Below are 26406 nucleotides of genomic sequence, written 5' to 3'. Positions count from 1 at the left end.
GAAGTATTATCGGAAAACGGTCGTCTCTTTACGACGGCTATCATCCGAACTGTATCAGGAGTTAAATCGTGCTCGGGGTTTTAGGGGGATGAATCAATCAAACCTGGTGCCCCGTCATAACCAGACGTCAGTGGTCTGCGGCTGTAACGTTTAGTGAGTTTGCTGCTAGCTTTTGTTCGAGGAGCATTAAACTAGCTACCGAATAGCTATCAACACACCAATATAAGGAGTGTAAACGATACAGACCTGCCTTTAACACACACAAGTGTGAGACGTTGTTCAGCTCGGTGAGTATTTTCATCACATAAGACACCAGCACATACTGAAAAATACTACCAAGCTAGCTTGCTAACGCTGTACATGTGATAGACTGCTTGCTCTAAAAAACCCATTAGCATGTCTCCTTGTTTACAAAACCCATTTCAGATGTTGACTTGTAGCCTTCGCGACGTTATTTCGTTCTTTAATGCTTTTCGATCAATGTATTTTACTGTCGATAAAATAATTGTCGTCCTAACACATATTTTATATGTACATATTTACACGGAGCATCCAGCATATGTCCGCTAATGCTCGCAATGTTTATACTTATGAAATCGTTACTTCTGTGTGGCTGCATAGCTTTGTTTTGTTGATTGACTTAATTAACTCACCGGTTAAAGTGCAAAGTTTCAAGATACAATTTTCTGAATAGAGGTTGTGTCGCAACAGAAAGCAGCAAACTTATTTAGTCTTTTGGCCCCATCGGGGGTGAAATTGTGCCGGACGTATTTAAATCCTTCTAACACTACACCCTTTATGCGCCCACTAATGTAAACCATAGGCATTGAGACATGTGTGTATTTTGCATTGTGTTGGGTTTGTTCAAGGAGTTAACCACCAGCACTACATAGAACAGAAGTCAGTTTGATTGGTGAAACATTGGAAGTTGGGCTGTTTAGTGCCCTGCGGCGCAGTGTGAGACACTGTAGGCAGATTCTTCAGTGTCTGTAGACTGATTGGGTCTGGGGTCCTTTCTAGCTACTAATCTGTGCTCGCCCTGAGGTAGGATGTCATTTTTGTGGCTTGGCGTTATATTGACACAAGTGGTCCCAGCCTGTCTTTTACAGCCCTGCCCTAACCAGTGGGACTATTTTTACAGCCCTGGGTCTAAACCAGTAGTGATTAGCTGTATTGTTTTCTCTCACAGACTGGGATCCTGCCCCGAGCCGGAACTAGTGATTGAACCCCCTCTTGTTTGATTAGACCAGCCAGGGGCTGTTAATTAGATTTGTTTACACTTGAATCACTTATTTAAGCCCATATCTGAAGTTTTATCTACTGTGTCATTAATACTAAGCAGGGGGGGGGCTTGTGACCACACGCATAACATGAAAGTGAAGATGGGGATATTGTGTAATTTCTGATAAATATTGTGTTTTTTTATCTTTCCCAGAAAATTCACTTTGATTTGAGCCCTCTAAACAATTGTAGTTATATCCTGCTTTGTTTCTAAACTTCCACCAAAGCTTTATCACCATCTTTACTGTATTTTAGTCAGACAGAGCACTTTCCGACTTCAGCCATAATGAGCAACTTGGTGCTAAAACTTTAGAGATAGAGACATCTGCAGTACACGCAGTACGAGCTGTACATGTTCAGTGATTTTTCACAAAAGTTCAATTGTCTCTTCCTCTACACATTTCAATTCTATCACACAATGATCATAATATTCATTAATCAATGAACTTGAAAGGCCGCCATAAGTATTATGTGCTAGGGTTACAGTCTCCATACAGGAGATGAGGGCATCAACAGGAGAACCAGATGACTTAAATTATACTCAGTTGACTTGATAGTTAAAAGCAGGTTTAGATATCATCACCACAAGAACGCCATGGGTCTGTCTTGAATCTGGACTTATTTGTACACTACTGAGCCATTTAATCTGCTTGTTTGTGCTTCTCTGTTGAACCAAGTCTGTAATTGGACTAAGTGCTGTCAGGTAGTACACAAACGCTTATCCAGGGTGTTTAACTTGTTTTTGCTGTGTGATGGGAGTGTTTGATTTTAATGACAGCCTGACAATAGAGGTTTGTCTGCATAAAATTAAAAAGTTTGACTATGTAGGTATGTACACACGCACACTCACATACTGCTGCTTACTGTGTAGCTTCACGCTCAGCTCTGGAACATGTTGCACACGTGCTCTGTACAGCAGTAAAGCTTAGCAGTCTAGAGAGTAGCTGGTCCACAGTGAACTAACAGTAAGTGAGTGGGTTATGTAAAGGCTAATTGATGAAGCCAGTTCCCCAAAATCAGGATGAGTGACTGCTGAAACATAAAAAAAAAAAAGAGTAATTTCATAAATCAAAAAACAACAACATGTATTAGTTGTCTCGTGTATTCATCTGGTCAAAGGTATGAGCCGGCCCTGCAGGAAAGGAGGTCATCTTATGTAACCTGGGCTGGACCCTCCGTCGGCCTGGAGCTGGTTCGCATGAGCTCTTGTGTTGAGTTTTTCCAAGTGTGTGTGTGTGTGTGTGTGTGTGTGTGTGCGCACGCCTTTATGTTTTGTTGGTAGCTGTGTGCCTGCTGATGTGTATTATATTACTGGGTTGCCCAAGCCTGGGGTCAGAGGGAAATGATCCTGTACCTGCCGAGAAGAATTTCCTTTTTGATGCAGCCCAGGAGGATACAGAGTTGTGTGTGTGTGTGTGTGTGTGTGTGTGTGTGTGTTGGAGAGTCGTATATCATACACAGTTTCAGGTCAGTTCAGGCTGGTTAGCTGGTTGTTGTAGTGGTTGGTCTCTCTGTCTGTCTACCTGGACGGGTCTTTGTGCGAAGTAAGATGAGTTTCATTGCAGCATAAATAGCAAAACTATTTTTGTTGAAAGTTTGCTTTATAGCAGCTCATGATGTATTGGTTATATGCTGACTTCGCTTGGATCTGTGGTTGGTTGTGTTTGGCTGTTTTTGTATTACTCCATACACCATGTCATCCTTGCAGGTAAGATAAAGCGTTATCTCGGTGTACAGGCTCTATCTAGCAACAGAGTTGTTCCCAGAGGGCACCACATGCTCCTCATGAGGGGTTAAATGAGGAAGGAGTGGTTAATACCATATTATACATCTCATCATCTGCAGGCTGCGCCCAACCCCTCCCTTCCTTCCCCTTGGCACAGCAGAGGAAACAAGAACATTTCAATGAACACTGCATGAAGGCATAGAGACGGAAACAAAGCCTACGTGATGTTATTTTCCTTAACCTTGATGCTTTATAGGGTTAGAAAATTAACTAATTTGTTATTTTTTTCTGCAGTTGGTTTATCACTGAACAGCAGATCTCAAAAACATATCAACAGAACTGAGTGATTATATCAGGGCTGATATTGAAGATATGCAGGGAAGATATGCAAAAGGAAATAAAAGCTGTGCTGTAAAGTGCAGCAATAAATGTTTATAGGTTATATCGTTATGTATACTGCCCAGACTGTAAGGGTTTGGATATGTGGTCTAGAGGGTATATGGTCTTAATAACACAATCCTCCTTTTACAAATGAAAAGCTGAACAAATAAGCAATAAAACTACCCCTTTCTAGAATCAGTACACTCAGGGGCTTTGTTATTTCAGTATTTTTTTTGATCACTGTGTTTTGACATTTATTATCCTAGAGGTGCCACTTGGTTAGCATAGGTTCACTTTGATATATATTTTTTATGTGTTTTTTGTTTTTTTTTCAGTTCATTTTTTGAATGATTTGATTTCCAAGTAACCTTACTATTTACTTTTTTCTTATATTTACCTCATTTGTAATAATAAAAAAATATTGTTTAACTTATAATATCCACGTGCCCTGGTGGCTGGGTGGTCAGACTTTTTGCTAAAAATGTTTGTGAGGTTTTTAATGTTAAAATAAATACCAGATGATTAATTCTCATAATATTTTCATTATTCCTAAATATTGATTGTTGGAAACTGGCCTCACAGCAACACCCTTGATGGGCTCTAATCTGGATCTTGGATTTCTGCCATCAGATGCAGATTGTTTTGCAGCCACAGCTGTGAAACTAATGGAGACTTGATTCCATATAAAGCGAGTACGTGTTTGCAGAGTCAAAAATCAATATGCAACTAATCTGAAGTGATAGGAATTAATGTTTTTGGATGTAGTAGGAAGTTTGAAAGTGCTGGTAGATGTTGTTCTATCAGAGTGCCTTCATCATTCCAGGATATTGTATTTGTGCTAAACTCATGTACTTCAATTTTAATGTCAGTGAGCTTTGTTCTAACTATTCACTTTGTTTGATTTATCTCTTTTTCTCTCTAGAAATAAAAACAGGACTCTACTGGAACTCTCAGTTGACACCAGCATCTTCCTCTGTCGCTGCTCCTGCCCTCCTCCCATCACTCCACTGTTCCTACTGGTTGCTTCCTCCAGTTCTCAACATGGCAGCTATGTTCCTACTCTGGCAGTGCCACTGATCTCCTCCCTGGACTACCACCATGGAGAGAAAACGCCGAAAGAAATTAATTTAGCTGCTCAGGCTGTTTGCAGTATGGACTCCTTTTTAGAGCTCTGGACCTGAAATGCTCTGTCCCAACCGACGACCCAGATCCAGGTTTTAGCTGCTCATTTTTCATCTGAAACAGCATACCTGCTGCTCAAGTTTAAAGAGCTTGGTCAAACTGATGGTTTGCGCTACTTCTCAACTCAACATGATCCTGTTACCTGTGTGGGCATCCATGCTTTTGGGGCTGCTATCAGGCTTCCTGCCTGTAGTGGGGATGGAGTCAACGGGAGGGGCCAGATCTGGCTCAGAACATGCCCCCAACTCAGACTCCCTCCCCTCATTGCCTGGCTCCAACTGCTCCCAGTTAACCCTTAAGCTGGAGTTTTCCTCCAAGGTGGTGGAACATGGTAAGAAATTGTTTAAACTGTTGGATATGTTTTAATTATGTCTTTATAAGCTCTAAAAACACTTCCTGAATTCCCACTGAAATTTCTATGTGACATAGATTTTGCTAAATTGGAATATCTGGGCTACAGCCTGACATGTAACGTCCTGTAAAAACCTGTTTTTATACATATTAAAAAAAACAGATATAATCAGTTTATTGATAAGCTTCAGAGTTGCTGGTAGGTGGATTTTGTTACCTTTGGACAGAGCCAGGTGCGCTATTTCTCAACTTTTTTTTCAGTCCTCTTACTAAGTTAGCCAAGATAGATAATTAAGCATGTTTCCCAAAATGTCAAACTATTCCTATGAGAGTGAGATCATTATGCGAATACTGGTTTTCAATTTAAAAGGCTGCTCTTTCTTCAATTTTATTGCTGACATGAGTCCATAAAATATCAGGGCATATCGAGGCAGAGAAAGCATTAACGCCCTCTGTCTCTCCACAGTCACTGTTAAACTTTAATGGGTATGATGCCTCAACCAAAACTGAAGGGGTGGAGTTGCTTGTAGTTGACCATCTCACTGTTGAAGAAAGTGACTTTAAGAAAACACAATGGAAATTAGAGCTGTCAGTGAAGATTCTATGTAATAAAGTTGTAGAAAAAACAGACATTAGACTGTGAAAATTAATATTCGATTCAGAACAAAAAAAGCAGCTCTACCTCTGCCTCACGACTTTAAGCCAGGGTCGCTGCACTGAATGCGTCGCATGACAGAGAGGAGTCACACACAATGTCACTTTCATCGATTGAAATTGAAATGTAGGTCAAGCTGAGATGAGCGAATAATTCAACAACTAGCGTATCGTAATGATGGCAGAGAGTTCACAGCCCAATTTTGACAGCGCTAATGGAGATATGAGGACACGCTTGGGATGCTGAAATGCATCTCTACAAAAATCAGTCAAGCAAAATGATTCGGAAGGAAATGAAAGGTTAAAACTCAAAATCAGGTCATCTCAACTTTTTAGATACATGTGATTGAAATTAATTCAGTGAATCCACTTTTTAATTTGTCCTGTAGCTGTTTATACTAGAGACATGACAGAAATGTGAGAGATCAGTGAGGATCACACACAACAAAGGTCATAAGCAATTTGATAGGTAGGCCTACTCAGTATGCACCTTTGTCCAATGAATATCAAGATGCCGTCCCATCTGTTTTCACAGGATAATTGAGTTATCTGGCCTCTCACTTTGTCCTTGTCACTTTCCTTTTTTTCCACCCCCCTTCAGCACTGGTGTTGGATCCAGTACAGTTGAAGTATTAGCAGTGCCAGTGAAAACTTTTCACAAAGTAAATTAACTCAAAGTAAGATCAGACGTACAGTTGCTGTGCGTACGTAAGAAGATGGTTGTCGTAGTGAGAGAGGATCTAGTTTAATAGTTTCATTTTAAAATAGAGGTGAGATGTAGTGAGGAGGAGAGGCCGTGCAGTTGTTCAGAGCTCAGTGGAGTTAGTGTCTTTTGAGAGTGAGGCGTTTGAGTTCGCAACGTCTTGCCATAGGAAAAAACCCTTGTGTCAGTTATATTATATCAAAACAACAGCAGTGTATTGTTCAGAGCTCACACACCATCCAGCTATTCTGCACAACCTGCTCTTCAGGCTCTGTCCTCACACTGTAGGATTCTGTATAATATAAATATTCATGAAGGAATGAGAACCTGACGGGTTTTTCTTGATTGCAAAGCAAATCAACAAACGGTTCTGTTGTTTTTTTCAATCAGTCACTTGTCTCATGGTCTTAGAAAGGATTCAGAGACTAAATACCTTGTTTAAAACACCTGATTCAAAATTGTTCATAATAACTGACAAAGAGAGGAAGCTGTTGCTTTGCAAATGATTTCTCTGATTCTAACACTTCATTGATTCAAGAGGAGATTTTGAATTTTTTAAGCATATCTTTCCTCGTCTGTTGCTCAGGCACTTTTCATGAGTGTGGATGTGGGCCAAAAAAGAGTTTGAACTGTCTTTAATTGGACTGTGGGTCCAATAAAATGTTACTCGGTGTCCTGCCTGTTATTCTAAAAAACGTTCTCCTCTCCCCTCTCTGTCTCCCCAGAGTACATTGTAGCATTTACAGGGTATTTCTCGGCCAAAGCTCGCAGCCTGTACATCAGCAGCGCCCTGAGGAACGCCGGGGACCGAGCTCTAGAGTGGCACATCGTTCCCAGAGAGAACCCAGCCTCCGACTTCCCCAGTGACTTCGAGCTGGTCCACATCCGTCAAGCGTCGCCTAGCAGTCTGCTGACCCTAGAGGACCACCCTTACATTAAGAGGGTTACGCCGCAACGCAAAGTGTTCCGCTCGCTAAAATACATTCCCTGTAAGTCTGATAATGTGGTGTCATTGTGTCATCTCAGGAGTTCTGAGGTCGGCACACCCAAGAAATACAAAACTCAGAATAATACAGAAAGCTGTTTGTCTGCTACGCCTTACAGAATATCTCTTTGTTTGTGGAGTCAGAGGATGCATTTCTCTCTACACTGTGTTTGTGGTGCATAGAAGGATTGTATATCTTAATTTGTAGTGCAGGCCGACTTCGGGGTGTTGATGCCGGAGTGTGTGTGTGTGTGTGTGTGTGTGAGTGTGAGTGTGAGTGTGAGTGTGTGTGAGTGATGTTGGGGGATGGGAGATGGGAGAAAGGACAGAGAATGTCTGTGTTTGCTCACCCTGGGAGGGAGTAGGTGAGTCAGTGTGGTGGGGCTTGCCTGCACGGGGGCACACGCCTTGCGCCTGGCACTGGATGAAAGACTTCACTGTGCCCCCAGTCTGCATATACACAAGCAGTATCAGTATGGAAGCTATGTGTAGTGCATGAACAGTTTTATGTCGTGGGATTCTTTAAAAGAAACAAGGGAATGTTCCTAGTCTCTGTCTTTGGCATATGGCATATATAAAGTTGCAGTGTGGAGCTTGTAATGTGTTGTTAATGGTGGGGAGTATTTGGACTGAAAAACAAAGTACAAACCAAGAAAGTGTGGTCGCCTGAGGGGATCAGTGGTGTGAAAGTGTCTGTAGCGTCTATTTTTACTCAGGCTCCTGGGAATGTAGATTTCTTTAGATAAGACTTGAACTTGGCTATAGAGTGGAATATCCGTGAAACTCAAGCCCTCGTTCACCGTGTTTGTGGTGCAGAGTCAATTTTTGAGAACTTGAAGCAGAACTTGTGAAAACTTGAAGCGGCTACCTGCCAAGGTAATTAACTGGTAGGAAGAGAAAAGACCTCGCCTCTGCATTTCACTCCGACTTAAAGGCATAAAATGTCCCTTTGGGCTCTGCTGCCTGATCTAATGATAATTTGTTCTGTCCAAGTGAGGCAAATTGTGATAAGATTAGCTCAAATGAGCCTGGTGTGATCAGCCTCACATCACAGCACATCGCAAGAGATGGAAGGAGGGAGAGAGAGACAGAAGAAAGAGATGGAAAGTAAGAGAGAGACTTAAAATGAGGGATCAGAACGTGATGAGCATGATTAAGTTAACATAAGATTTTGCTGTGTGCAGGAGGGGCTACACTGGCACACAGCAGTAACAGGGCATGTTGATGAGAGGGGACTCTGCTGTTTTCATTATTTGGTCCTATAGTAACCTGAAAGATAGATGTTTCCATTATGAAAGTATTTGAGTCCTGCATGTAAAACACATTTACAGTCATTTAAATTTAGCTCTGCTTTTAACACAGTTGCTTGTGTTCTGTGTCCCTAGCACCTGAACCTGCCGCACCCTGCAATGCCACTCGTGGGACGCAAAAATGGCAGTCGTGGCAGTCATCCCGCCCTTTCAGACGAACCAGCCTGTCACTTGGTTCAGGTTTCTGGCACGCCACTGGACGCCACTCCAGCCGGCGTCTGCTGCGGGCCATCCCTCGCCATGTCGCCCAGATCCTGCAGGCAGACGTACTCTGGCAGATGGGACACACCGGTAAGACATTGACCTTTGACCTTTCGGCTTAGTAAACATCTGCTTCCCAATTTCATAAAATATAATGGGTACTTCAGGATTGCCTCCAACATAGAGGCTAGAGATGAATATTCTCGGTTCTCGGTTTTAGTAAAAGTATTAGTTGCTGGAATAATTGGTCGCACCACGTTTGCTTTGAATGAAACAGATTTATTCTCCCCCTTGTATGTTTGCAGGCTCTGGCGTGAAGGTTGCAGTGTTTGATACAGGCCTCAGTGAGAAGCACCCGCATTTCAAGAATGTGAAAGAGAGGACCAACTGGACTAATGAAAAGACACTGGATGATGGTGAGGTGGAAGAATGTAATGATGATGATAAAAACGCTGTTGTTAATCACGATGATAAAGGCAATTGTGTTAACTATGTTACTGATGATGATTGGTACTGATATCGTTTAGTGTGTGGAAGGGTAGTGGAAGCCCAAGTAGGCTGATGTTGCACTAGAAGTGGTAGACATTTTATGTCTGGTTTAAGCACTTGCTGTGTGTGTGTGTGAGTGTGAGAGAGAGAGACAGACAGATAATGATCAACCTCTTGTTCTGTTTTCCAGGCCTGGGTCATGGTACATTTGTAGCAGGAGTGATAGCCAGTATGAGGGAGTGTCAGGGCTTCGCTCCCGACTCAGAGCTGCACATCTTCAGAGTGTTCACCAACAACCAGGTAAGCACATGCCCCCCACATACCAGTCACACAAAAAGTGGTTCAGAGTTTTAATGAAGAAAGGAATAAAAGGTCAAAGAAGGTGAAAATTTGTGTTTGGTTACTTAAAAGAATAGTTTGAAAGATTTTGGAAAGTTCTCCTCCCAAGAAATATTCACAAACTTTTCTGTTTTGGAGATTGTGAGATTCAGTAGGGCTAGGCAGACTTCCTTACCTTCTAACAGAGCCATGCTAGCAGTTTTTCTGCTAAGCTAACTGGCTGTAGCTTCAAACAGTCATGAGAGTGGTATCGATCTTCTCATCTACATCTTGGCAAGCAAACAAATAAATGTGTTTCCCAAAATGATGACCTATTCATTCAGATAGTATTGTCAGACAGTGTTATTTACTACTTGCAAATTTCAGAATTCACTTCTATTAAAGCATTTTCATCCAATCCATCCACTGTCGTCCATCTTCTTCATTGTATGATAAGGCTGTTCTATATTTAATTTGTTGTTAAGTGCTCCAGTGCAGCTTTGTACACTGTTGTTATATTGTCTGACCAAGCAACAAAATAACCAGAAGTACTGGTAAGACTTATACTATACTAAGTCTTCTTCACAAGTCAATAATTTATCTAAATCTCTCTCAAATAAGATGAAACTGTGTTTTGGATGCATTGGAGAATGTAATGTATTTGTCTCCCCCTCACCTCCCAGGTGTCGTACACCTCATGGTTTCTGGATGCTTTCAACTACGCCATCCTGAAGAAGATCGACGTTCTTAATCTCAGTATCGGTGGGCCTGACTTCATGGACCACCCCTTTGTTGATAAGGTGACGTAGCCATGAATGCTACCATCACATGGCGGCATTTGGCCAACTGTGACCAATATTTAACCAGGTCAACTGTGAGCTGATGTTTTGATGTTTGTCTAGGCATAAAAATATTTCCCAAGCCACCCTTCCTCACACCCCTTTTTACAATGTAGTAATGAGTTGAGCAATAAGCAGGTCAACTGTGACTGTGAATGGGTCAGACCAGGTACATAGACACATGCATAGCAACGCTTGAACTCTGCTCTGCTCCGTGTTCTCTGCTCGCAGATGAGCACATAAGCAACACGCCATCTGCTGCATTAAACACTGAATGTTAAGATATTTAATTCTGTCTCCACAAATTGTCATCTGGAAAGCTTTTCCCTGATTAATGGGGCTTATTTCGATTCATGTATTTAACGTCTGGCGCGTGGCTCAGCATATTATTAAGATTTAAGTGTACAGTGTGAAAGAAGCAGTCAGATTACTTGTTGTGACGAGACCTGTGCCTCCAGAAATCTCCTTGGCAAAGGATTGAAGTCCACCAGACTCAGAGTACTTTGCTCTCTATGTGACCTTATTGCTGTTCCAGTGAAATAAATCAGAAGTACTGATTAAATGTAACCCATTGGAAAATGAATTTTTTTCCCATGCTAATTTGGTTCATTTGTCTATTTGATTGACAGGTGTGGGAGCTGACTGCTAACAGAGTAATCATGGTCTCTGCTATCGGCAACGATGGACCTCTTTATGGGTATGCTAACCGCTTCCACACAGTGGGATTCATACTACTTAATCCTAAAATACACAAACTATGATCTACAACCATCTCACATGTTTCAGTGGATACTATAATGTTAAAGTTTGTAAATATCACCAAAGGTACAAGTTGGTTGCTGCCGCTAACGTTGGTTTTCTTCAGGAAAATTCAGATCACTTACTCAAAATTGTGTAACTTTTGAAAGAAGAAAAAACATGTTATTTTCTCTTCAATTCAGAAGCTATAAATGCACCATTGATCAGTTCAGTACAGGAGTTTAGCTGCTATTAAATGCTAAATAGTCGTAGCATTATCCCTTAATTGCCACTTGTAGCCTCAGTGGCCGCTGTTCAGCAAAAGTTCCATAGTCTCAATGCTGAAGTCTTTCAGTATTTTCTATTTGTTTTGTGGCCATATCGTGGATATTTTCCTCATTTGCAAGTGTTTTCATTGTAGTAGAATTTATCTTGTTTAATGAAATCCTTATTTAGTTCCACAAAAATGCTGACTTCCACCAGACCACTTTGACCGTTTCAATTATCTAAACGACCCCCGGCCAACTGGGTTTTATGACCGTGCTGAACATCTGCTGACTCTTCCTCCTTCGTAAAAATCATTAAAGGACACAACAGGAAAGAGAGACTGTTGTTACACTTTCATGTCGTATTGCTGGGATGGGACTGTGAACTTTTAAGCCTTGTAAACTAAATTAAAGTGATTTTCTCACTTCTTTCAGCACCCTAAACAATCCAGCAGACCAGATGGACGTGATCGGGGTTGGAGGAATTGACTTTGAGGACAACATCGCCAGGTTTTCCTCCAGGGGCATGACCACCTGGGTGAGCAACTGCAGGAGCTCACACTCTGCCACACACTCCAGCACAGAAACATAGCATAACATTTATCAACTTTAGAGCAGACATCTACCTCAGAGATCTACTCTGTGCTTTTTGAGCTAGTCAACCGTAATGTAGGCTCCTGATCCCTCATCCACATCCCATCAGCCAGATTCTTACACACACTCACACACACCACTTTTATTATCTGTCGTAGCCCAAAGCAGACATCTGGTTTGGAATCTTATTAAGACTGCACTCTCTGATACAGACAGTTTCTCTGCCCTCTCAGCCGCCGTCAGCCAGCCATGAAAAGGCCCTCGCTCTGCCACTCCACTTTCCAAATTGAACGCATCAAAGCCATTTAAGATGTTCTTTCTCTCCCTTTCTTTTCTGGTGTTTTTTTTTTTTTTTTTTTACTTTCTGCTCAGACCCTAGCTTCTGTTCCTGTCGGGTACCTGCTGCTGTCAGTCATCAGCACGTACACAATCCGACATCTGATGACTGGGACGCCCATATTTTTTTTTTTTTTACAATAGCAGAGCTTAGAGAGTGTTGTGTGACTTCATGATGTAGGCGTAATGACATGAACTGAACATGAACATACATTTAAAGTGTGAATAAGAGCTATTCTAAGTTTTGAATTACAGCTTTAGTGCTTGCTGTCCAGAAAACACCCGACGTGTGTGTATAAACAGAGAAACAAAATGCTCTAAATAGACGACACTTCTGTGTTGCTTTACAGACATTGTAAAACACCTAAATAGCACTGTTAATTACACTGATCTGCGTCCCGTCTCTGTGCAGGAGCTGCCAGGTGGCTACGGCAGAGTGAAGCCTGACATCGTCACGTACGGTTCTGGTGTTCGCGGATCAGGGATGAAGGAGGGATGTCGTTCTCTGTCTGGCACCAGCGTGGCCTCTCCTGTGGTGGCTGGTGCTGTCACTCTCCTGGCCAGGTGAGTATCATCAGGCTGAACTCTTTTCCTCACAAAGTTTCCGGAGTTTGATCTTTTCATTCTGGCTACAAACGCAAGAATCTTAAACTTGTTTGACTGTGTGTTTATCTAGAAGTTCTTTTGGTCTGTGTATTTCCCATGCGGTAAGTTGTTTAGCTGCAGGTGCGAGCTGTTGTTGGTGATATGATTTTATTATTATTTGTATGCCAAGACATCACAGCTCCAGGATTCTTACCACTAGCAAGCAGCCAAAAACATTGAAAAAAAATAATCTTTTGAAATGATATTCTGGCAATCCAGTCATGAAAACATGTCATTTGTAAGGCGGAGAGTCACTGGACAATCTGCTGAGTAGTTTTAGATGAAGTGTGGAGCTCCCTGAGGCTCTCCTGTCGTGGAGGATTGTGAATGTGTCCAAGTGAGGGTGCTGTTTCAGCTGACCTGTAGAGGAGTTTGACATCAGATGATACATGTAGTATAATACAGAAGCTAGATGTGGTTTAATTACCTCCTGTGCTGTAATCCTTCATGAGCAGGCAGTGAAATGTGTCCCAGAGGAAGGAGGTGTGTCACTGATTAATGTCTGGTATTATTCTCAGTCTGTCAATATCCTGTCTTTACACGGTGAAGACCCGTTGTTGCAAAGCTGTAACTAAGCCGATTTGTGAACACACATACACACACAAACACACACAAGCCCATCCTTCTTCTTTCCCCCAGCACTGTTCTGAATTATAAGATGAGGAATCTGACACCAGCAGATTCACACACACACACACACACACACACACTTACTTACACACACACACACACACACACACACACACACACACACACTAACACAGCCTGTCCTCCTCTGTCCTCCAGCACTGTCCTGAACCGGGAGTTGGTGAACCCAGCATCCATGAAGCAGGCTCTGATCGCTTCAGCCCGCAGGTTGCCAGGGGTGAACATGTTTGAGCAGGGCCATGGGAAACTAGACCTGATCAGAGCCTATCAGATACTCAACAGCTACAGACCTCAGGCAAGGTAAATGTCTCAGTACACACAGATACGAAAATGAGCATCGACGGGAATTGGACACTAGTTTTTTCGATGCAGAAACCCCATGCACACAAGACAAGGCAAAGTCTGTTCCTCAGCTACACTGATCCGACAGTGTCCATGAATGTAGGCGTATGCCCGACAATTACCTAACACTGAAGGAGACCAACCCTGTGCTGTCACAGCCCTCACTCTTGGGAGGAAAAGGTGGAGACAAGGGACAAACTTACATAATCAGAGTTGCCTTTTAAAGGAATTCTCCACAGAAAAACTTGAATTGTGGTTCTTAAAAAAAGTTTACAGCTTCATGGAGAACAACAGCTATAGTTAGTTTTAAATCACAGCAGTTACAATTGATTCCAGTGTATAGTGTGCTTTCTCATCTTAATGCTTTTGGTGTGCATTTTGATTTTTCCTTCTTTGGAAAAAACATAAAAAATGTTACTGGTTTTCGTAATCTGTTTTTGTCTTCTCCCAGTCTGTCTCCCAGCTACATCGACCTGACAGAGTGTCCATACATGTGGCCTTATTGCTCTCAGCCCATCTACTATGGAGGAATGCCCACTATCGTCAATGTGACCATTCTTAACGGCATGGGTGTCACCGGCAGGATTGTGGACAAGGTGACGACACAAATAGAGAAAAATCATGTTTCAGGTTCCTTGGATGAGATAGTTATCATCCTCGTCATCATTTTATTTATTTAATAAACCTTGGAAGACGCATTGAGGGAGAAACCTAATTTTGAATAGTGGGGGTAAAGACATACAATGAGGGCAGTAACAAGTAAATGCAAATAGCAATAAAAGAAGAATAGATGTCAGTAAAAACAAGGTAATTTGACAATGTTAAAAGTAACAGTAATAGAGAGATGATTTTCCAAAAATTACTTTCTAAAGTGCTGTAAGAGGACAAGTGAAGGACGAGTTTCATCCTTGTCTGACCTGGTTTTTCATCATGATGGACTCTTAGTTGCCTCTGAGTCTTCTAAAGGTTGCTCTCTCCTGTTCAGCCCATCTGGCAGCCCTACCTCCCCCAGAACGGCGATCACATTGATGTGGCCGTCTCCTACTCACCGGTGCTGTGGCCGTGGGCTGGCTACTTGGCTGTGTCCATCTCTGTGGCCAAGAAAGCAGCATCATGGGAAGGGATCGCTCAGGGTCATGTGATGGTCACAGTGGCATCGCCTGCAGAAAATGATGTGAGTCACTTCAGCGACACCAGAGCTCTGTTTTAGCTTTTTCTTCAGCAGTAGTTCCCAGGCTTTTTTATCTGACGTACATCCACATTCCTATCCAGCATCGGTCACGTTCCACATGTGTTTGCTTCAATTTATTTCAATACACAGTTTTCTTTTGCAGTATTTTTTTTTTTTTTTTTTTCATACAGTTGTCGAGGTTTAGGTTAGTTTTGTCAAGTTTATAGTCACGCTGCTGCCATTTTAACCATGAATCTAATACTTCAGCTTTTATTTGAACAATTCACACATAACTTTTAACTTACTATTGCAGTTGTCTATATTATTTTAGCTAATTATTTCAACTGTTTATGGATTAGTTGTAGCTAGCCGTTTTCAGCCATTAATCCATTACTTTTGGCTAAGTCTTTCAACTGTTTATTGATTTCTTTTAGCTAAATAATTCAGCTTTTTATCGATTTAATTTTAGGTATTTCAATCATTCACCCTTTATTTTGAGCTTATTTAGGGGGGTAAATGGAAACTACTACTGACTTCACTTCAGTTATGACCCAAACATCCTCTTGACCTTTCACTCTTTCCAGTCTGAGGTGGGCGGGGAGCTGACCTCTACAGTCAAACTGCCCATCAAGGTGAAGATAGTGCCAACTCCCCCGCGCAGTAAGAGGGTATTGTGGGATCAATACCACAACCTGCGCTACCCACCGGGCTACTTTCCCCGAGACAACCTCCGTATGAAAAACGACCCACTCGACTGGTGCGTGTCTGTAGTCTTTTCATTAAACTAGCCTTGGATACAAGTTTTTCCTGGATACATGCTTTGTCCTAGATTAGTGGATAATTGGATTATTTTTATGTTTCCAGGAATGGGGACCACATCCACACTAACTTCAGGGACATGTACCAGCACCTGAGGAGTATGGGGTACTTTGTGGAGGTGCTGGGAGCTCCCATCACCTGCTTTGATGCCAGCCAGTACGGTAAGAATGCACAAACCTAAGAAGCAACAACAGATGTGAAGATTTCAAAATGATTGACGCAGGTGCAGGCTGTTAATGAAGCGTTTCCTCTCACAGTGCTGATTGCTCATGCCTGAGCACGAGATAATAAACTAATGGGTTTTTTTGCCTTTGTGTCTCTGCAGGCACATTACTGATGGTGGACAGTGAGGAGGAGTATTTCCCTGAAGAGATCACCAAGCTGAGGAGAGACATTGACAACGGTCTGTCACTTATTGTCTTCAGCGACTGGTACAACACCTCGGTCATGAGGAAGGTCAAGTTCTATGACGAAAACACAAGGTAAAAACCTAACTTCTTTGTTCTTACTATGAGAGATGGAGTCCTACATTAGCACAACGTGGCATCACAAAAAAGTGATGTTATTCTGTGCAACAACCACAATTGATCAATATTTGAACCAAATTCTCTGGTTGTTGGGTTTTGCTTTTATTTTGTCCTTATCTTTAGGTGATACAAGTTGTTTGTGTTTAATTTATTTTGGAAAGCAATGTCTTTCATTCATATTCATAAAAATGTGCATTGCAAATCTCTACTTTAATATTAAAGCCTATGAAAACTGGGCATCAGATCTTAGTGTTTCTGTAGAACATTATATATTCATGACTAAATAAGCAAAAATCAAGGTTATTCGCTTCATCACAGCTGCTTTTGATCAGATTTGACTGACAGTGACCAAACAGCCCAGTAACTGTCATCAAAGTAGCAGTAATGTTACTTATAAAACGTGTTTGCATCCAGTCGTCAGGCAACATTACACACCAATAAACCAAAAGTGAGATTGTAACAACAGAGGATTGTGCTCACAATCCTTTTTGTGGAGGCTTAGTCACCATCTGGCACCATCAGACCTGTAGCAAACAATGCTACTAGTGCTAGCTACAACAGGAAGCTCATAGTCTTGTAATGGCATTGTTGATTTTAGCAAAAACCTAGATGAATTAATCATTTTGTGCCACTTTTCCAGGTCCCATTAACTAAATTAATTATATCATTAGGAATAATTGTTACATACTGCTAAACACTTTCCATCATACTGTCACACTTTGGCCGGTATGACCATGAAACGAGTATTAATTATATTCTCTGTGGTATTAAAAAGGTCCTGAAAAAGATCTGTATTTAACTTGGTGCACACTGCAGGAACTCTGCCCACTTCAAAGAAGAGCACAGAGAAAAATAATGAAAGGCAGAAATCTGTTCACTCATAGTAAATGATAATAGTAATAATATATAAATAGTGGAAAGCTGGGATTATTTTTTGAAAGGCACAAATTGTCGCTGACTGAAGTGACAATGCCTCATGTTTTAAAAAAGATTTCCTGTCATTACATTTGCAGAGCAGCATTCTGCATATCACTGCATTGCAGAACATTTTTAAGAAGTGTAAAACTGTAGTAGCACTGATCCTTAAAAAAAAAAAAAAAAAAAAAAAAACAGATTTTGCAGCCACAGCAATTCCAGACAAATTCAATAAGTAATGCAGAGGTGTTTTTTATGAGTCGTAGGGAGGAGCTTGACTGGTATTGTAGTGCACCAGTGCTTTAAGGTTCTCTCCAACTGTGGGTTCTCTGTATCTATTTCTTTAAAATGATCTATGTGTCCCGTTCCTCGGTTATGAGACAGTTCAATGATTAAACAGCCATTACCTCCACAGTGCTCTCACTCAAAGCTTTATTGTGTTATAATGATAGCATGATATACTGCGATGTGTAGTTAACAGTTTCTATCGGACTCGATCTCTGCAGTGTTGGACTCTATTTATGCCTCCTCGCCCTGTAATAGATGTAATATATCACGACTTTTCCGATTCAGGCCTCCTCATGCAGAGCTAATAATTACTCACCACTCCTTGCTGCCCCATTCCTATCCCGCCCAAGCTGTCACACAGTGTCCACAGGATTAAAAGTCTTAAACACAGTTAAATATAGTCTTTACAGCTTCAAAATATTAAGCTGTGTAACTCACTTTTAATTGAATGGAGATGGTTCATTTGCCTTTTCTGGACAAATTGATCCAGACACATAACAACTGAATTAGGAACTCAGCCTGTCACTGTATAAATGTACCGCAGCTGTGAGGTGTCTTTATGTAAATTCTCTTGTAGGATTTTTTTTATAGTTACTATTTTCATTCTAATGAAACCTGCTGACAACCTGGAGTTATTCTGAGTCAGATTGTGTTGACTTGATGTGAAATTCACTTTGTTTTCATGTTTATTTTCCTCAATCACTCCTCTGCTTGTGGTGGATGTCAACTTCTGAGTGAAGTTTGGTTCTGTTTGTGTAAACTTTTGGCAATAGTTGATGGTTTCTTGATTGTTAATCATGTAGATCTGTGTTTTTGTTGACTGGATGAATGGTTGTGGAAGTGATTTTTTTGATGTAACTTGCAGGCAGTGGTGGATGCCGGACACAGGGGGCGCTAACATACCAGCTCTGAACGACCTGATCTCAGTGTGGGGGATGGCTTTCAGTGACGGGCTGTATGAGGGAGACTTCACCTTGGCTGATCATGACAGTAAGACACACACACACACACACACACACACACACATACACACGCATTCTTGTCATTTTCTTTGTTCATCTCTGGTACATTTAGTTTCAGACGGTTTTTTAGAAAATATAAATCTTTCTCTTTCAGTGTACTACGCCTCAGGCTGCAGCATCGCCCGTTTCCCAGAGGATGGAATAGTCATTGCAAAGAACCTGAAGGACCAAGGTACCAGCTCCCCTCTTAGAGTAATGGGTTTGGTGCATTGAGCATAGTGTATTGTGCATTGGCTGGCACACAGCTGGCCCGTAGCCATGCAGGATAACAGTGTGTGTGTGTGTGTGTCCTGTGTTCTCACAGGTCTGGAAGTGTTAAAGCAGGAGACAGCAGTGGTGGAAGGAGTTCCCATTCTCGGGCTTTACCAAACGCCATCTGACGGGGGAGGTCGTATCGCCCTGTACGGAGATTCTAACTGTATCGACGACAGCCACAGGCAGAAAGGTAATTTCTCTCTCTCTCTCTCTTTCTCTCTCTCTCCCCATCATGTGTGTGATGATGTGTGAATGTAACATGTACAGCTGAGCAGATTGAGTAATATTTGGTGATATGATGATTTCTCAGATTGCTTCTGGCTGCTGGACGCTCTCCTTCAGTACACTTCTTACAGTATGACCCCTCCCAGCCTCAGCCACTCCCACAGCAGGGTAGCACCTCCCACCGGCACCGAGCGCCCACTGCCACAGAGACTGGAAGGTGAGGAAGGAAATTACACAATAAATTTAAGATAAAGCAATATGATACATGATATGCCAATCATGTGTTTGATTCAAATCAAAAAAAGCACATAAATTACTGATATGCAAATATGCCAAATGGCTCCGACAGCACCTCTTTGTAATTTTTCTTCTTTCTTTCTTTCCTTCCCCGCATCATTTCGTCTATCCTTCCTTCTTTTCTTCCTTCCTTCCCTCCAGGCAACCATCTTTACCGCTACTCCAAGGTTCTGGAGGCTCACCTTGGAGATCCTAAGCCCCGCCCACTACCAGCATGCCCTCACCTGTCTTGGGCAAAGCCACAGCCAGTCAACGAGACAGCACCCAGGTAGGTCTGAAGAAGCCTTTAAAGTACATTTTCCAGAGGTCACTCTTCACTCAGTGCCTTTGTGTCTGTTTTTTCCTAAGAGTTTCTGTATGTGGAGCTTGGTTTTATCATGATACTCTCTGCTCTCATGCTAATTCCCCACATGTCATGTTTCTTTACAAATCCAGAGATCAATAATGTATTTCCCCTTTGTGCACACTGCTGTCAGAGCTCTATACAGAGGTGGGCATGTACCCCAGTAGAGGGGAGACATATTTCAGTGACACATGATACTTTGAAGCTGTTGATTTGCACAGTCTTGGATTTCTAACATGGATTAGTCTCTCCTGGCAGCAACATTCTTTTGCCAATACGGTTGCCGCAGTAGTCGGTCAGGCACACACCTTCAGTGCATTGCTGTTGCCAAGTGCCTTTTTTGGACACCGTCTCACCTTCATTTTTTTTTTTATAGACATAAAACTCATTTGGTTCCTTTTCAGCAGTAGTGCCCACGTTCATCAAACAAAGAGTTCTAGTACTAGTTATCAAAACTTAGTCAGACGCTCCAGTTATAAACTGAAAGTGTTGGAGAATGTCTTATCAAGTGACGTAAAATTTCCACACCATAGAAATCCCTGTTTTCCAACCTTTCACCCGAGTGAATCGGTGAAAAAAGTGAGTCAAATAATTATTATATTATTGAAACAGACTGAACACATGCAGAATTTCCTCACCTTCTCTCTCTCCCTCTCGTTTCTTTCTCTTTGTGTCTCCCTCTCGTGCTCTCAGTAATCTGTGGAAGCACCAGAAGCTTCTCTCAGTGGATCTGGACAAGGTGGCTCTGCCTAACATGAGGGCGTACCGTCCCCAGGTCAGACCTCTGTCTCCTGGAGAGAGTGGGGCCTGGGACATCCCTGGAGGTAACACACAGTTCACAGTTATATAGTGTGTTTATGGTTTCTGTACAACAGCAGCTTTCGCAATGGAAATTGTATTGATATAAGACATGGAAGGATAAATTTGTCACTCACTGTTAAATTATCTTAGTGGTTGGTTATTATTAATGAGAGAATGTGTGAAAGGAAAAGCCCTAAACTGTCTTATTTCCCTCCAGCAAAAAGCTTTATAGACAAAGACCATTTTTTGTATCAACACAAAGCTACAAAACAATAAACTTTAGCATGTTTCCTTAAATGTGGCAGTATGTATTAGTTAATATAAAGGTATGACTGCCCAATGTGACCTCTGCCCCTCCCCCCCTTTAGGGATAATGCCTGGTCACTACAACCAAGAAGTGGGCCAGACCATCCCTGTCTTTGCCTTCCTGGGAGCAATGGTCGTCCTGTCCTTTTTCGTGGTCCAGCTCACCAAGGCCAAGAGCAAACCCAAGCGCAGGAAACCTCGCATCAAACGGCCCACATACCTCCAGCAGCAGCAGCAGACGACGACCGGGAAAAACCCCACCGTTTGACCAGGAACTGCAACTCTCAGCTGCTGCTGCTGGATGGAGAGCTGGGTTTACCTCCAAAACTGTTCAAAGGACAACTTGTGTTGAAAAGCAACACTGGAGGGTTGGAATTACATGGAGCGTAATGAACCGTTGAGGTGGACGTGTGACTTCTCGAGCCTGCCGGACTTGAACAGCGTCCAGGTGTCTTTTTGGATGCTGAAACAGTTTTTGTGCCTCTTGTCTGTTCAAGGCTGTCCGTGGGTGTTTGTGTGTTTGTGGACTAATGAACAGTATTAGACAGTGTTACACGCATGATGTAAAACACACACTACACATCTGGATCAAAAGAAAAAAAAAAAAAAAGCCTGTTTCAGACAGACATGTTCAACATTTCCCTCTATCTTTGACCAAACTGTTTCTTTATGAATGAAATGTGTCTGACTTTTATATTTATTGAATTTGTTCGTACCCTAACACACGCACACACACACACACACAAAAATACATTTCATACTGTACACAGAATGAAGCAGTTGGCATACACAGTGACAGAAACACACCCCACACACATGCAGTCATGTTTCCAACATGAGAACCATTGGATAATCAAACTGTCTCCGCCTCTGTCATCTTCTACCATTTTGTAAGTCCTGCCCATATCTGCTTAAACTCACTGTCTTTTCATTGTTTTGTATTTTCTATGATTAATGAACTCTGGCCAGGCATTCTGTTGATACCCTCCTTCATGATCTCACGGTCAACAAAGTAGCATTGACAGACTCGTTCAGATATATCTCATCAATTAAAAAAGCATAATCAAAGTGATCTCATTCCTTATTTACTCCTGATCATTTTGTGTTTTTGATATATACATTATTATTATTGCAGTTGGCTTTGTAGTAACTGAGATTTGTAAGATTTGAAATGGCTTCATATTGACTATTCATAGAGAATGAACCTCAGGTGCCTACATTACCCACAATGCAACTCAACCACTGACAGTCGGAGATTTGGGTGTGCTATGCTAGTAGTGGCTGGCGTAGCCGTGAGCTGCTAGCCTCCAGCAAAGATGAGGAGAGGTCTGGTCAGCGTAGTCATTTCTAACTCCACCCCCCCACCCCCCCAATAGTCCTCAGCTCTGTGTGATGCTGACTCAAGTGACATCACTTGAGGTAATTTGTCAGATCTCTCTCAGCCCTCTCTGGAGCCATAAAAGGCTTCATGTAACTATTCTTACATCGGCTCCGAGACCTGTAAACACACTTTGATGTTTAACATTGGAGATTCCCCTTGAAGTAAAGTGCAGATCTGCTGACTTAAGTGAATTAAACTTTAACAGTAAATTCAACTTGAGTTCACCTTTGAAGTTTGGCAGACACACCTGACCAACTGCAAACTATCTTGACAATACTGGCCTTTGAGAGAATAGAGAGAGCTGGAGAATCCAAAATAGATAAAACATGTTAGCTGTGTGGGACAAGTGGTCTGCTACGGTGCCGTTCTTGATCTGACCACCAGATGGTACCAAAGTAAAAAATTGTCTGTATTTTTTTAATTCCTGGCTTTAACACGTTGGCCATGACATTTGCTGACCACATACATGTGCCTTGAAGCACCTTGTTCCATTCAACAATTTAAAGTATAATGTGCACTGTTGCCTTCAGGGACCAGTAGACCCGACTTTTCTGTTTGTGTATAAAACAAACAGCTCAATCATACAACTGGGTATAGTGCTTTCTATTTTTTACCAGCTGCAACAGCAAGTGGCTGTTATTGTTTTCACCTTGTGGTCCTGGAGACACAGAGGCGATTTTCTCTGGCAGGTGTTTATATGTCTATCTGTCTGTCTGTCTGTCTGTCTGTCTGTCTGTCTGTCTGTCTGTCTGTCTGTCTGTGGAAAGATTTTGTCACTGCGATAGCGTCAAAACCGTGCAAGATGAAGGCCGAGGTTAGAGATGGATGTGGTCCGACCATGAGTACTGAGCACTTGTGATAATATAGTAATGACTACTGAGTACTCATGGGTCGGATCGTCAACAGCAGCTGATGTCCGATCACAAAATGGTCTCTAGTTTTCTTCTGGCAACAATTACAGCATTGTCTTTACTCGTGTTTTGCCCCTGTGGATAAAGTACAAATCCATGTTGTTCCAATACTATCAGGAAGTTAAATCAATACCTGTGAGCATGAACACATCTCCCACCACCAAAAACAAGAGAAAACCAATGACTTCACTGGTTTCATAGAGAGACAACATCTTGAACTGTTCCAGCTTGTTTAAATTGAACCGGCCACCACCCCCTGAGCAATAGAGCAGAACCATTTAGAAGACGTTTTTGGTGGTACTTTGGGAGCATTGTGATTACAATAAATGGTGTGTGTCTTAACCATCAGGACGCCCTCAAGGTTTACCTATTTGTGGTGGAGAGCTGCAGCTTGCAGAGTGTAGACTGAGCAGAATCGTTTATCGAATTAAAATGAGAAATAACTGGGAATTGCTCAGTCAGCAATAGCCGTCAGTTTTGGTCTTTATTTTTGTTGCTGTTTCGTGGAGGGTTGTTCAGCAGATGAGATGAAACCGACCTAAACAGTTGGCTACAGTCACCACAGGCAACTTCAGCATAAAAAAAAAACTGAGGTTACATTTGACACGAGCTAATTCCTTTTAATTCTGCAGGTTCGTAAAACGCTTTCAGACTGTCTCCCTGATAGATCGTTGAGAAGAAATTATTGCATTCCTCTCTGTGGAGTAGTTAATTATACATTGAATGGACTAATTCCATCTCACCCGTGGGTTTAGTATTGGTTATGGGCTGAAATCAGTGATGCAGGTTGATTTCATCAGAGGTGATGTGCGTCTGTGTGCTCAGGGGTCTGAGCTTTGGCTCCTTATCCGAGCCTAATAGGCCAGATCAGCCTGTGAATCTGTCACCCGTCCTGCTGGATGACGGCCCCACTGGAGAACTAATCTCCCTCGGAACCTTGGGAAACTGGGAAATAACCCCGGAGCCAGCTAGCTGTGCTAACAAGATTTGGGAAAGCTGGTGGTGAGTGGAGGTCACATGCCCTCTTTCCCTCCACGGTTCCCAGATGCCAGGACTTCCTGTCGGGCCAATCAGGTCGCCTCCTCACGTCCTGGACAGGCAGTTGAAAGAGACACCGTGGTGGCTCTGAGCTGAACGCTCAACCCCCCTCAGGTTCTGTGGTTCCTCCCTCGTCATATGTCCTACCAGCCTGTACCTCTCCCCGTCCACTTTACCCATTAACGTCTGTGCCAGCATCAAAGGCTCAAACACTCCTGCTGCCTCACCTGTTCACATGTCCCACTCTCATCAGTCCTCCTTCACGTCTCCCCTGTGTCCCCTCAAGACTTCAGTGTGTCGCTGGCTGATTTGAGTTTTCGGAAGGAACCTTACTGATTATGTGACATAACTTTTTATTAAAAAGGAGTCATGTGACTCCGGTCCACATGATTTGAATCAGACTCCAGACATGAACGGGATGACAACATCCAAAAAAGTTTTGAAACTCGCCTTTGCCTTTAACACCAGTGACTCATCACTGCACTTGGACTTCAGCCGTTTGACTTGGAATGACTTGATATCCTGCTCCAGCCCAAACATTAAAAATGATGATATAGCACAAGTGCACCGTGAATCAACTCATCAATTACAGCGGAGGTTCACGGGAATATCAGGCGCTTTGGTAATAAACCAAAGTACTGGTCAAATGAACACTTTGTCCTGGTGACGGCACTAGAGGAAAAGTTAGAGGATTACGTTTCATCCTGAATGATCGCACTAAATTTCATTGCGATCCATCCAATTGTTGTTGAGATGGACCGACACTGAAATGCGTCATGTTAGAGTCATGTTGCTAGCTTTGCTTATACAAACCATTAATTATCTTTGTGGATTTTGTTGCTAAATGCAAAGTTTAGGACTTTTACTTGTTTTGAGACTTGCTAGTCTTGACTCAGGACTTTATGGCCAAGATTTGAGCGACTTTATCCCACTTTTTTCCCCCCACTGACAGCGGCAGGCCTGTAACACTTAAACTGTGAACGGACCTCCATACATACAGTTCTTTCCCGTTATCTCCATCCATGATCCTGTGGGCGTGGGTGGCTCGCTCCTGTTCAAAGAGAATTAATGAGATTATTTTGTGTTCTTGTAAATTATAAACAGAAGGGTTATGAAAGCAAATCAACAAATGACATGCGGCTTGAGTCCATGACTTTCCTTCCCTTCAGAGAGCCGGCTTTAACCTACAGGGAACAATTTGTTGCCCTGTGACTGTACAGCAGGAAATTGATTTGTGTAGCTTTTTCATTTTCATCCATGAAATTAAGTCAGAAATCCAATTTCACAAGTGAAATAAGGTGACGTTTGTGCTTTTTTTTTCAGTTTTTTTTTTTTTAGTTGAATTCAAATAAAGCGTTTTTGGCTTTTGTACCGCCAAATCAATTCTGTGCATGACATTTACAAGTTAATGTGCCCACTTCTCGACTATTCAGAAAAGCCCACTCTGTTGAATAATTCTGGCTGCCTCATGTTTACTTCTCTTTCCAGGCGAGACAAGAGAACGATGCAGAGCACTGAGTCATGGACACAAACAACCGACAGAAGTGATGAAAGCTTAAAGAGTAGAGGGGAGGCCATGAGGGAGACCGGAAGCAGCAGTTCAGTTTCCATCATCTTCCACTGACAGGAACTTCTTAACAGGAATAAGTTGTTGTTATTCTCCTGTCTGAGGATAAACAGCAGAAAAACAGGCCTCTGTGTTGTACAGACTTATCTCTCAACACCCAAACAGAGGCTAAATCTTGTTGAAATGAGCAACACACGTGTGAAACCCTTCCTCACCTGACCTACTTCACATTACTCTGCTTCATGTCAAAATATAGCCAACATTTTTAACCCCTTCATTTTCATAGCCTCAGATTGGTTTCAGTCTAAACTTTTTAAAAAACAACCTTGCGCACCGTAGAACTCTCTCTTAACCGCCTAATTCCTTTCCCCCAGTTCTCTTACGCCTGACTTTCACTGACTTCACTGCATGTGATGGCCTGGGCACAAGACCTTTAACCCCACTCCACCTCTCCGACGCCCTCCTCATACCTTTTTGAACTCCTCTCCATCCCCCTCTAATTCTCATCATTTTCTCTCTCTCTCTCTCTCTCTCTCTCTCTCACTATGATG

The 26406-nt window shown here is 42.2% G+C and overlaps 1 protein-coding gene across 1 annotated transcript; it reads left to right on the top strand.

Moving 5' to 3' along the window:
- The first annotated feature begins 116 nt into the window (after nt 1–116).
- On the top strand, nt 117–22026 carry mbtps1 (membrane-bound transcription factor peptidase, site 1). The gene is made up of 23 exons (XM_023407234.2): nt 117–287; nt 4311–4901; nt 7004–7267; nt 8649–8864; nt 9080–9190; nt 9454–9563; nt 10265–10381; nt 11050–11117; nt 11860–11962; nt 12767–12918; nt 13786–13947; nt 14441–14585; nt 14975–15163; nt 15745–15917; nt 16025–16140; nt 16305–16461; nt 18575–18699; nt 18826–18903; nt 19036–19176; nt 19297–19428; nt 19650–19776; nt 20545–20675; nt 21021–22026. The coding sequence occupies exons 2-23, from the start codon at nt 4673–4675 to the stop codon at nt 21224–21226; spliced, it is 3252 nt and encodes a 1083-aa protein (XP_023263002.1). The 5' UTR covers nt 117–287; nt 4311–4672; the 3' UTR covers nt 21227–22026.
- Nucleotides 22027–26406: the final 4380 nt, after the last annotated feature.

The sequence above is a fragment of the Seriola lalandi genome, unplaced genomic scaffold, assembly GCF_002814215.2.
Source record: "Seriola lalandi dorsalis isolate HSWRI2012SDOR001 ecotype SW California unplaced genomic scaffold, Sedor1 jcf7180002054331, whole genome shotgun sequence".
Classification (NCBI taxonomy): Eukaryota; Metazoa; Chordata; class Actinopteri; order Carangiformes; family Carangidae; genus Seriola; species Seriola lalandi.
The sequence above is the reverse complement of the archived record's forward strand: the minus strand, read 5'-3'. Positions and strand labels throughout refer to the sequence as shown.

What these genes read in the sequence shown, in the direction of transcription:
- mbtps1 (XM_023407234.2), top strand. Translation starts at nt 4,673, where the DNA reads ATGGTTTGCGCTACTTCTCAACTCAACATGATCCTGTTACCTGTGTGG. An exon ending in CTGGCAGATGGGACACACCG is followed by an intron (nt 8,865 to 9,079) that starts GTAAGACATTGA and finishes GTATGTTTGCAG; the next exon opens with GCTCTGGCGTGAAGGTTGCA. An exon ending in CCGGCAGGATTGTGGACAAG is followed by an intron (nt 14,586 to 14,974) that starts GTGACGACACAA and finishes TCTCCTGTTCAG; the next exon opens with CCCATCTGGCAGCCCTACCT.